The sequence below is a fragment of the Neomonachus schauinslandi genome, chromosome 13 (genome assembly GCF_002201575.2).
Source record: "Neomonachus schauinslandi chromosome 13, ASM220157v2, whole genome shotgun sequence".
Classification (NCBI taxonomy): domain Eukaryota; kingdom Metazoa; phylum Chordata; class Mammalia; order Carnivora; family Phocidae; genus Neomonachus; species Neomonachus schauinslandi.
In genome coordinates, this window is record NC_058415.1 from 87881341 (window position 1) to 87893543 (window position 12203).

At 58.0% G+C, this 12203-nt stretch overlaps 1 protein-coding gene across 1 annotated transcript in view; it reads left to right on the plus strand.

The window, feature by feature from the left end:
* HMCN2 (hemicentin 2) overlaps nucleotides 1–12203 on the plus strand; it is a 150859-nt gene that overhangs the window by 81628 nt on the left and 57028 nt on the right. The window contains exons 34-45 of the mRNA XM_044920435.1: nucleotides 83–252; nucleotides 1120–1274; nucleotides 1651–1747; nucleotides 2202–2297; nucleotides 3064–3240; nucleotides 4028–4185; nucleotides 5054–5177; nucleotides 6689–6864; nucleotides 7944–8040; nucleotides 8229–8348; nucleotides 10146–10307; nucleotides 11262–11543. Coding sequence (XP_044776370.1) covers nucleotides 83–252; nucleotides 1120–1274; nucleotides 1651–1747; nucleotides 2202–2297; nucleotides 3064–3240; nucleotides 4028–4185; nucleotides 5054–5177; nucleotides 6689–6864; nucleotides 7944–8040; nucleotides 8229–8348; nucleotides 10146–10307; nucleotides 11262–11543 — 1814 coding nt within the window. The remainder of the gene's footprint in view (nucleotides 1–82; nucleotides 253–1119; nucleotides 1275–1650; nucleotides 1748–2201; nucleotides 2298–3063; nucleotides 3241–4027; nucleotides 4186–5053; nucleotides 5178–6688; nucleotides 6865–7943; nucleotides 8041–8228; nucleotides 8349–10145; nucleotides 10308–11261; nucleotides 11544–12203) is intronic.

The window sequence follows — 12203 nt, forward strand, 5'->3', positions numbered from 1 at the left end:
CTGCAGGGCCAGGGAGATCCTGCCCACCCTGCCTTCCCTGGCCTCTGGCTGAGCGACATGTCCCCCTCCCCACCCCCCTCAGGTGGCTGCAGAACGGCCGCCCGGCCGAGGAGCTGGCTGGGGTGCAGGTCGCCTCACGGGGGGCCACGCTGCGCATCCACCACGTGGAACTGGGCCACGCAGGCCTCTTCGCCTGCCAGGCCACCAACGAGGCGGGCACCGCTGGGGCTGAGGTGGAGCTCTCCGTGCATGGTGAGGGGACATGGGCAGCCTGAGGTGCCAGGGGTGGGCAGAGCCAGAGGGCCGTGGCCTCCATCCGTGCCTTTGTCGCCCTGGTGGATGAGGGAAGGGCCCAGGGCTGGTCTTCCCTAGACGGCATTTCTAGGCGGGACTTTCCAGCTCCCCAAAGAGACACAGGTGTGAGAGGCTGGCCTCAGCTGCTTCCACACTTGTCACATGTCCTATGTGCAGGCTGTCACTCCCCTCCCCAGCCCACCCTCTCTTCACTCGCTCTCTTCATGCTGACGGCGCTGACCTTTTTTCAATTCTTTAAATACATCAGCTTTCTCACCTCCAAGCCTGCAAATACTATTTTCTCTGCCTGGAATATTCTCCCTCTTCCTCTTTGCCGGCCTAGCTCCTCCCTCTCTTTCAGGTCTGTCCTAAAACACCCCTTCCTCCAGGAAGCCCTCCTTGATCCCGTGGTGGTTCTAATCTGCCCTGCCTAGCCTACCTTGGCCATGGCCTACCACACACTGTATAAAAATTGCCTGTTGGGTTGTCCATGTCCCCTGCCCAGCTCTAGGAGCTCTGGGAGGGCAGCACTGTAGCCGCTGTTCTCTGCTCTACCCCTGAGGCTGGTACAGAATAGATGCTCAGTGCACACGTGGATGGGTGGATGGATGGGTAGGAGAATTTTGAAGGGGAAGACCTGCTCTGCTGGCTCCTGGTCTGGTGCTCTCCCCCTAAGCCAAGTGTCTGTTGAGTTGAGTGGATGGAGGCCAGAGGCCAGCCCTGTAAGGATACTCCCTGCTCCCCAGGCATTGAGGGGATGGCTGGGTGCTCACTGCACCTCTCCTGACCCTGACCTGCGCCCTCCCTGCCTCTCCCCTTGCCCAGAGCTCCCACTGGTGGCCATCGTCGGGGGTGACAATATCACAGCCCTTTTCCTGCAGCCTGTGACCCTGCAATGTGTGGGGACTGGGGTACCCGCCCCAAGTCTCCGCTGGTGGAAGGATGGGGTGGCCCTGGCAGCCTTGGGGGGGAAACTACAGGTACGTTCAGGGGCCCCAGGGCTGGTGGGGCAACTGGACACAGGTAGAGGGGTTGCTTTTTAGAGGTCCTAGTGACCCCGAGGGGGGGCCTGGCAGCCTGGGGGCAGGATGAGCGCTGGGTTGTGGACCTGAAGAGGGGCGGGGGTCCTAGACAGCGTCAGCTATCAGAGGGACATAGGGGGGGGGGGGGAAGGGAAGTGTCCCTAGACTCTGAATGCAGAGCTTAGAACTCCACCTCCGGAGCCGAACTGTCCCCTTGACTCCTTCCTCCCGCCCTGGGCTCTGCGGCAACCCGGCTGCTCCCCACGTCTCAGCATCCCTCTGACCACCCTCCACATGGCACATACTCTGCCATCCCTCCTCCCCCCCACCCCAGATCGAGAAGGCAGACCTGAGGGATGAAGGCGTTTACACTTGTGCTGCCAGTAGCCTGGCTGGCGAGAGCAAAAGGGACGTGGCCCTCAAGGTGTTGGGTGAGGACAAGGGTGCCGGATGGGGGGTGACCCCGGGGGGGCCCCCGGGGTGCTCTAGGGGGCCGGGGGGGATGGGATTTTAAAAACATAGCATGTCCTCATCTGCGTTCATACTTACCTTTGCTCGTCTTATTCATTTTGGGGTTCATTTACGTCCTTGCATGTGTGGGCGAATCCCTGGACTTGTCACTTTCCATCATGCCGGCTGTCGACTGTCCCTGTGGAGCTGGGCGCTGGGGTCATCCCCGGTGTGCCCCTGCCATGAAGATGGGCAGCCCAATGCCTTGGTCTTGTGCGGGTTCAGGAGTGGGGTTCTTCCCTCAGAGGACATGAGCCATTCAGGGCTTTTATGGCCCATACCCTTCGGGAAGGCCGGGGCGGGACATCAGGGGTGGCTGGGATGAGCTCCCAGAGCCCACATCCACCAAGCCAGGGCTCTCCTTGTCTCCCCTAGTGCCCCCCAACATTGAGCCGGGCCCGCTGAACAAGGCAGTGCTGGAAAATGCCTCAGTAACCTTGGAGTGTCTGGCTTCGGGCATGCCCCCTCCTGGTAAGACCCCTCCTCTGGGCTGAAAGCCATCTCCAAGCCGGCCCCCCGCTCCCCATCGAATGAGGCTGGCCGGTGCCCCAGGCAACACCTGGGCTGTGGACAGAACTGCAAGCATTCAGTAGGCTTTTCCCCTATTTCTCAGAATTTCCTCTCTTCCTTCTCGATATCCCAGTGACTGCCAGGACCCAGAGCTTTGGCACTGGTGTCTGAAGCAAGCGTGCAGGGGGCTTCTGTTCAGAGCTTGCAACTTCACAGGACTGCCCTGGGACCCAGGGCCAGGACCAGGACCTCTGAGTTGTTGTCTGTCTGGGGCTCTTCTTTAGACCAGCAGCTGGGGCAAGGCCAGGAGCTTGGGGCTAGGTGTGAGTGTTCGGCAGACGGGGAGGGCCCTGGCAGGGTGAAAGGAAGCTGAGGATACATTGGCCCATGCTTACGAGGGTGCTGATTTAGAGTGCACCATGTTTCCCTCTGAAGGTGGTTTCCTGGCAGGGAGATGAGGTGAGGGGAGTTGGGCTGGCTTTGACTCTCCTTGATCCTGGCTGCCCCAGCCTCCATCCCATGGAACATCCCCTCTGCCTGTGTCCTGTCTCAGACAAGACTGCCCCGTTCCACCCCCAGCCTTCTTCCTGGAGAACTCTGGCTTGCTTGGTGCCTGAAATAAAGGCTTGCCATGTGGCCCACCCTGGAAGCCTTTTGTGGATGCTCATTATCCAGGTGCAGTCTGAAGGGCTGGCTGGACTGCTTGCATCTCTCTTCTCTCCCCCAGATATCTCCTGGTTCAAGGGCCGCCAGCCTGTCTCTGCCCGGAAGGGAGTGACAGTGTCAGCTGATGGGAGAGTTCTCCACATTGAGCGGGCACGACTTTCTGATGCTGGGAGCTACCGCTGTGTGGCATCCAGTATGGCAGGCAGCACAGAGCTGCAGTATGGGCTACGGGTCAATGGTGAGCTGCCCCAGGACTAAAGGGGTCCTTGTCCAAAAAATTGTCCTTCCATTTGTTTGTCTGTCAGTCCATCCATCCATCCATCCATCCACCATCCATCTGCCATCCATCCATCATCCATCTATCATCCATCATCCCTCCATCCATCCATCCATCCTTCCATCCTTCTATCCATCCATCCATCCTTCTATCCATCCATCCATCCATCCATCCTTCCATCCTTCTATCCATCCATCCATCCATCCATCCATCCATCCATCCATCCATCCATCCTTCATTCCTTCTATCCATCCATCCATCCTTCTATCCATCCATCCATCCATCCATCCATCCATCCATCCATCCTTCCATCCTTCTATCCATCCATCCATTCATCCATCCTCCAACCATCCATCCATCCATCCATCCATTTATCCATTATCTACCCATCCACCCATCATCCATCCATCCATCCTGCCCACAGGTCCTCAGCCTTGTTACCCCATGCCATCCCCATAATAATGACCTCATGCTGACCAGAAGACCCAAGTTCAGGTGTTATTTCTGTCACTGTCTAGCTGGCAGGTGACTTGCCCTCTCTGATTCCCAGTTCCCCATCTGTAGAAGCCTCCTGGTGGTATTTTAAAGATGATACGAGCAGCTTGAGAACTGTGGAGTGATATAGCCGTGTTGGGAGTGGCACTTTTGTTTGTGGCTGTGTGTTCTGTGGGGTGGCCCAGCCAGGGGCCCTGCCAGCTTCGCCCTCAGTGAGGCTCACCCTGTGCTCTGTGTCACCCCCACCCTACAGTGCCTCCACGCATCACATTGCCACCCAGCCTGCCAGGCCCCGTGCTGCTCAACGCCCCAGTCCGGCTGACCTGTAATGCCACCGGAGCCCCCAGCCCCATGCTGATGTGGCTGAAGGATGGAAACCCTGTGTCCACTGCTGGGGCCTCGGGCCTCCAGGTCAGCAGGCTGAGCAGCCCTGGCTTTCCTCCCTGGTGCCTCAGTAGGTAGCTAGGGGCAGAGGTCAGGCCCTGGGAGCTCCGAGGTGAGGGAGAAGCAGGGGCCTCCAAGGATGGTTCACTGAAGGGGGGAAGGAGAGCTGCTAAATGGAAAGTCTAGATTCTCATGGTCTCCGGAAACATAATGCATGGCACCGATACGAGCTATATATATAATTTTTTAAAAGATTTATTTATTTATTTATTTATTTATTTAAGAGAGAGAGAGCATGGGGAGCAGGGGCAGAAGGAGAGAAAGTCTCAATCAGACTCCATGCTGAGCACAGAGCCCGATGCGGGGCTCGATCCCGCGACCCCAAGATCATGACCTGAGCTGAAACCAAGAGTCAGATGCTCAACTGACTGAGCCCCCCACATGCCCCAAGCCGTATATGTAATTTTAAACTTTCTAGTAGCCACATTCAAATGAGTAAAAAGAAATAAGTGAAACTAATTTTTAATGACATATTTTAGTTGGCCCAAACTATCCAAAAGTCTACGCATCATGTGATCGATATAGAAATTATTAAGATATTTGACATTTTTCTTTTTGTTCTAACTCTTTGAAGTCTGTTGTACATATATTTTGTGCTTGGGGTTTAGCCCCATTTCAAGGGCTCAGTAGCTGTAGCACTGTTCTAGAGGACTCTTGGAGCACTGATGGCATTTGCCCACCTGCTGGCAGCAGTCCTGAGGTCTGGGCCCAGCTCCTGCTTCCCCTGCACTGTGGGGGGTTCTGGGTCTGGAGCCTGCTGGGGCCAGCGTGTGAAGGTGTGGCTGCTGCCCCCTGAGGTGCATAAGCTCACGTGGGCTTCCTTCTGGGGGCGCAGGTCTTCCCTGGGGGCCGGGTCCTCACCCTGGCCGGAGCCCGGGCCTCGGACTCGGGCAGCTACTCGTGCGTGGCCGTGAGCACGGTGGGTGAGGACCGCCGAGACGTCGTGCTGTATGTCCACAGTGAGTCTCCGGCTTGGGGTGCTGTCTGGTCCAGGCCAGTGGCTCAAGAGGCTGGGGCTGGGGGCTCCCCCACCACGTCCGAAGGGCAAGGGGCAGTTGGCTGCGGGAGGCACCAGCCTGCGACCGTGGCTGCCATCACGCGGGGTCAGTTGGAGGGGAGCTCCCCTGTCGTGGACAGGTGGGTGGGCGGGCAGCTGCACAGCCAGGAGCTCTGTGTTCAGGGACAGGTGGAAGGAGCGAGATGTGGCGGAAAGAGCGCCGGGCCACATCAGGAATCAGAAGTTCTCACTGTGCTAGGTCAAAGGGGGTAACTCCGTTCCAGGAAGGCAATGGGGTGGGTGTTTGGAGCTCGTGAGTGTCATAGATGTGGGGTTCAAATCCTGCCTCTGCCACTTCCTAGCTCTGTGAGCTTGGGCTAGTCACTCTGCTTCTCTGAGCTTCCCTTTCTTTTTCTTTTTCTTTTTTTTTTTTTTTTAAGATTTATTTATTTATTTGAGAAAGAGAGAGAGCAGGGGGAGGGGCAGAGGGAGAGAGACACACAGACTCCACACTGAGTGCAGAGCCCAATGCAGGGCTCAATCCCATGGCCCTGAGATCACGACCTGAGCCGAAATCAAGAATCGGACGCTTAACCGACTGAGCCACCCAGGCGCCCCTGAGCCTCCCTTTCCTCATCTGTGAAATGGGGTGAAGATAGCACCCACCTTAGAGAGTGTCGTGGGATTCACTACCCTCACGAAGCACAGTTACAATCACTGTTGTTTTAACACTTCCTCTTATGGGATTTTGTGGAAGTCTGTGGAGGTACACGAGAGAACTCTGGGAAACGTAGAGCCTTGGGTAGGAGGGGTGAGGAAGCCGTCCTTTCTAGCTCTTTCCCTTCGCTGGAGTGATAGGTCATGGGATTGCGTGCTCACTGTGTCATTGTGTTTAATCTCACGGAGCCCCCGCGATTTCACAGGCGAGGAAATCGAGGCCCAGAGAGGCTGACCCATGTAACATCTCCAGGGCCTCACACGGTGCCTGCGTGGTAGACACAGGCCTCCAACCCAGGGGCTCGGACTCTAGACCCCGCCTTCCTAACCCCGACACTGCTCTGGTCATTTTTGTATCCGGGGAAAAGGTGTCTCAGGGATCTGCTTTTCAAAAAACTTTAAAAAGTAAATAAAGATATTATATTTCTAAAAAAATTTTGAGATAATTGTAAATTCACACGCAGTTGTAAGAATTCGTACAGAGAGGTCCGGGGTCCCCTTCACCCACTTTCCCTCGATGGTATCCTCTCGTATAGCTAACGCACAAAATCGCACGTGGGATATTGACCTTGCTACGACCCACCAGCCTATTCAGATTTGGGAGCCTCCTCTTGGAGCAGGACTGGGAAGGTCCTGGAGGGGAGGATAAGAGGGTTACAGCTCGGGGCGGAGGCCCCCGCCTAAAGCTGACTCCCCACCCCCTGGGGCTGACCCTGCGCACCCGCCTGAGACTCCTCTCCCGCCCCCCTGCCACAGCGCCTCCAAGCATCCTCGGGGAAGAGCTGAATGTGTCCGTCGTGGCCAACGAGTCCGTGGCCCTGGAGTGCCAGAGCCGAGCCGTGCCCCCTCCCGTGCTGAGCTGGAGGAAGGATGGCCGCCCCCTGGAGCCGCGGCCCGGCGTCCACCTCTCTGCAGACAAGGCCTTGTTGGAGGTGGGTGGCCTCTTGGGGGGCCAGCGGGGACTCCACCCACAGCAGAGCTAGCCCGGAGGGGAGGGGGCCTGCAGGTGTCCCCACGAGAGCAGTGCAGCTCAGTGTGACCCCGCGCCCGGGGCACAGCCTCCTGACCTGGTGAGAAGCTGCTGCAGGGCCTCCCTCAGTCCCCACAAAGCTGAGCCTTTCTCTTTCCACCTGTTTTTCGCTCCTTGTTCAAAAGCCTCCTGGCCTTTGGGCATTAGATCCCTTCATCGGGCCCCTGGCCCAGCGAGGGAAGGGTGAGCTAGGGTCAGGGACTCCGGGGTCAGCCTGGATGTACATTTCAGCCCCACCTCCTCTTGACTGTGCCGCCTTAGGCAACGTCCTGACCACCCGGGCCCTCAGGTCCGTCATCTGTACAAACCTTGCCACCTTCTTCCTGGGGTGGCTGGGCTTCTTATGGAAGAAAGCCAGCCCCTAGAACAGCTCATCCATGTCAGCTACAGGACAGGGGGTGGCGTGATCACCCCTCTCCACCTTGTGATGCGATCATTCCCAACTCTGAGCACCTCGATTTGGTTTCCTCTGCCCAGAATGCCTCCCCCTCCCCCCTCCCCCCCTTCATTGTTCAAAGCCACGACCTAGCTTCATCACCCCCTCTGTCAGGATCTGACCTCTGAGGACAAGATCTCCTGCCCCCATCCTTCTTCATTTTCCACCTTCCCTTCTGGTCTGCTCTGGTGGACTTTCCAAAGAGGCCAGGAGCAGATTAAAGGCAGGAGAGGGGCTGGCCCAGCCGTGTGTCCACCATCCTTAGCAGGGCCGGGCTGTGGATATGAAGTGGGGTGAGGCTGGCAGGGCTGCCATTATGGGGACCCCCTTCCATGTGCCCGGCCCACGTCAGGCCACCACCAGCCGGGGCTTCTGGAAACTTCACGGGGCAGTAGGTGGGAGAGGTGCACTCATTGCCCCTGGGTTCCAGGTGGTGGGGGGGAATGCAGTGAGGTAAAGCGACCTACCCAAGGTCACAAGTCTGTCCAGGGGTAACCCCATCTCTGTGCTGCCCCTGCTGATGGATCATTCTTGCTCGTGGCCAGGTGAGCAGAGCGGAGGTGGGGGACGCAGGCCGCTATACCTGTGAGGCACTGAACCAGGCAGGCCGCTCGGAGAAGCACTACAACCTGAACGTCTGGGGTGAGGGTCTTGGGTGCTGGTCTGGGGTCCCTCCCCCTGCCCTGCTGCAGCTGGATCTCCTGCCCCCGCCCCCGGGGGAATGGTGCCTCAGTGGTCCCAGGATACAGGCTTTCTCCATTGCCCATCCCTCTCCCTCCCCAGCCCACTACTCACCCCACATCTCTCTCTGTGCTTCTGTTCATCCTCAGTGCCTCCTGTGTTCCCCTCAAGGGAACCCCGCACCCTGAGCGTGACCAAGGGGCAAACTGCCAGGCTGTCCTGTGAATGTCGGGGCATCCCCTTCCCCAAGATCTCCTGGAGGAAGGACGGTATGATTGCTTCCCTCGCCCAGCCCCACCCTCGGTGCCCCTGCCCTCGCTGGGTGCCCCCCACCCCACAGCCTAGCTGAGCTGGAGACAAGTGGGCTTACGGCCCTGGGGGTAAGGGTGCTGGTTATGGAAGTGACGCTGCCTTCAGCCCCTCTCTGCTCAGTCCCCAAGTCTGCCGGGGGCCCCAGCCCCCTCCTAGCCGGCGAGAGCTGGATTGGTCCTTAGGCTTCTCTTCCAGAAAGCCCTCCCTGACCCCCACCCCAGGCCAGGGCAGGGCCTCCTGGATACGGCCCCTGTGTGTTAACCTGTCATGTAGCCATCTCAGTCTTTCAGTGTCTGTTCTCCTATGAGTCTGAGCCCCGTGGGGCATTGTCTTGGCTATGGCTGAATTCCGGGCCAGTACCTGGTACAAAATAGGTGCTCAATAAATATTTGGAATTCATTCATTTAACCAGTATTTACTGAGAGCCTCTCCGTGCCAGGCCCCCTTCTGGGCTTTGGAAATATGGTGGTGGATTGGGGTAGTCAGATAATAAACTGAGAGTTAGTGAATAACTTTGATGGAAAGTATTATCTATGGAGAAAAATAAAACCAAAAGAGGGAGATGTTTGCAGTTTCAGGCTGGGTGACCAGGGATATTTCGCCAAGCAGAATTTAAGAAGGTGAGGGAGGGATGAACATGAGAATATTGCAGGGAAAAACATTTCAGGCAGAGGTGTGAGCAGGTGCAAAGGCCCTGGGGCAGGAATAAGCCAAGCATGTTTGAAGAGCAGGCAAAGAGGAAATGGGCTGGAGCAGAGTCAGCAAGGGAGAGATACCAGGAGATGGTCACCAGAGTGATGGGGGCTAGATGGGAGGCCACTCTAATGATCTTGACTTTTACCTTGAGAGGAATGGGGCTACCTCCTCTGGACAGAGGAGGACCACAATCCAATTTATCCTCTAACAAATTCACCCTGCCAGCCGTGCTGAGAACAGACCATTGAGAGCAAGGGTGGCCCCTGAGAGGCTTGGTGCAGGGTTCCAAGCGAGAGATCCTGACCGCCCGGAGCAGGCAGTAGCCGTGAGGTGGCGAGAGGGGTCCAGAGTCTGGATGCCTTTCGAAGGTAGTGCTGGCAGATGTCCTGCCAGGTTGGTTAGGAAGAGAGAAGGAGGAGTCGGGGTAACTTGAGGTTTTGGTCTGAGAGTCAGGAGAGGAGTACCAGCATCACGAAGAGGGAGAGACTGGGGGGCAGGTCTGGGGGCAGACCTAGAGTTTGGGGCTTGTTAATTTGGAGACCTCTGTTAGGCACCGGATGAGATGTCAAGCGGGCAGTCAGGGGGAGGTGTCTGGAGCTGGAGGAGAGATCTGGGCTAGGGATCAGCCTGGGAGCAGCAAGGCAGGCCAGCAGGGGAGAGAACATGGACAGAGAAAAGGTAAGGGGGAGCTGCTTGCTCTCCCTCCCCAGGTGCCTGCAGCTAGATGAATGGATCATTCGGTAGCCTTCGTTGAGCCCGACTATGTGTCAGGCCCCAAGATGCTCCTAAGGATCCCAGGGAGGATGGGAGGCAGGGTCTGCCTTCCTGGAGGGTCCGGGCTGGGCTGGGATTCGGATGGGACATTGCTCTGCAGGCAGATCTGTGATGAGGAGAAGCCTGGGGGTTGTGGGAGCTCAGAGGGGGTGCCAGCGGCAGCTTTGGCACTCAAGGAAGACTTCTTGGTCGAGGTGATGTGGAAGCGGACACCTGAAGTTGTGAGCAGGGGTTGGCCAGGATGGGGGGAGAGGAGGACAAATGTTCTTTCTTGCTGCATCCAGGTCAGCCCTTGCCGGGGGAGGGGAACAGCCTCGAGCAGGTGTCCGCTGTGGGGCGGTTCCTGTACCTGGGACAGGTCCAGCTGGCCCAGGACGGCACATACACCTGTGAGTGCAGCAACGTGGCGGGAAATAGCAGCCAGGACCAGCTGCTGGAGGTGCATGGTGAGCCGGGCTGGGATGACCTGAACCAGGTGAAAGGGGCCAGAAGGCGGGGCAACCAGGCACCCTGGTAGGGCCAACCGCATCCTCCAGAATCCCAGCAAAGGCAGGAACTGTGGCAATGAGAACTTAGATGGCTGGTGTTTTATGAACTGCTCCCCCCCCACCCCCCCAGTCAGCTTGAGGGATGACAGGGTCCCAAGCAGCCCCCATTGGCCCAGAGAAACCGAATAAATCTTGAAACAGTTGGAAACAAAGCAGTATAAAATGTATGTGACGCTCCTGGGTGGACTTGTCCTGCAGGGATGAAATCAGATACACGGCCTTATAAAAATCGTTCTAGAAAATAAAACCAGGAAGAGCGTTGTTGAGCATCCCCCCTGTGCAATAAGGCCCTGCCCCGGGGGCGCCTGGGTGGCTCAGTCGTTAAGCGTCTGCCTTCGGCTCGGGTCGTGATCCCGGGGTCCTGGGATTGAGCCCCGCATCGGGCTCCCTGCTCGGCAGGAAGCCTGCTTCTCCCTCTCCCACTCCCCCTGCTTGTGCTCCCTCTCTCGCTGTGTCTCTCTCTGTCAAATAAATAAATAAAATCTTTAAAAAAAAAAAAAAGAAAGGGGCCCTTCCCCAAGGGGTCCGAGGGACTGTTTAAGCTCCAGGAAGGCCCTGGTGTCTGCAGAGGGAGACCCCGCACAGACCTTGTCAGGGCTGTGTTGTGTGACCCTGTCCTCCGAAGAGCGGGCCTGCCCCTGATTCCCAGGGTGTGGGAGGGGGGCCGGGGGTACTGTTGTGACCCCATTATAGAGATGGAAAATGGGTGCCCCGAGAGGTGAGGTCACCTGGCAAGGTCTGCGAGTGGCCGGGGGAGCATAGCCTGCATGGGGGCGGGCCTGGCTCGTGGCGAGTGTCCAGTGCCCAGCGGCCACGGTGGCCTGCCCTGACGGGCATTTTCTTCATCCTCAGTTCCGCCTCAGATCGCTGGCCCCCGGGAGCCCCCCACACAGGTCTCCGTGGTCCAGGATGGGGAGGCCACTCTGCAGTGCAATGCCATGGGGAAGCCCCCACCCAGGGTGGCGTGGGAGCGGGACGGCCGGCCACTGAGGGCCGAGCCTGGCCTGCGGCTGCAGGACCAGGGTCAGAGGCTGCACGTGGAGCGGGCTCAGGCTGCCCACAGTGGACGCTACAGCTGCGTGGCCGAGAACGTGGCCGGAAGGGCCGAGAGGAGGTTTGCGCTCTCCGTGCTGGGTGAGGACCGGCAGCGTGTTGGAGGAGGGCGGGGAGGGGGGCCGATTGGAGAGAGCAAGGCCACTCCAACCTGCGGGCACAGCCCCTTGTTCTCCCAGGAGTCGGGCCACTGATGGGGCCACTGTTGGGGGGAAGCCTTGAGTATTGCTCTCAAAATCAGGACTGGCTCCAAATCGCCCTCATTTCCTCCCTCCTTCTCTCCCTTACTTGCTGTTCCTCTACTCCGTTCCTGGCCCTGGGGAAATAAGCAGTCTCTATCCCGCATGACTTCTGTGTGATGGGGGGATCCAGGGCCTATGGCTAGGTGAGGTACTTCCCAACACTGTCATGGGAAGTCAGGGCGGCCTCCTGTAGGAGGTGACCTTTTCGCTGAAATGTAAAAGCTGAGTAGGAGTTAACCAGGTGCCGGGGTGAGGGGAACAGTGTGCAGGACAGAGGGAACAGACTCTACAGAGGCTTGGAGGGGTGATATGGCACTTTCAGGGTGGCTGCAGCAGCCTCGTGATTCTAATCTTTTATTGAGCTCCTATTGTATGCCTCAAGGTAGGGGCAGGAAGTGGTAAGAGATAAGGTGGGCAAGCTGGGTTTAGGGAGGCCTCTCTCGTCATGCCCTCTCCCACCTCCCTGCCCCCCTCCATCCCCCAGGGATCCCTGGCCGCT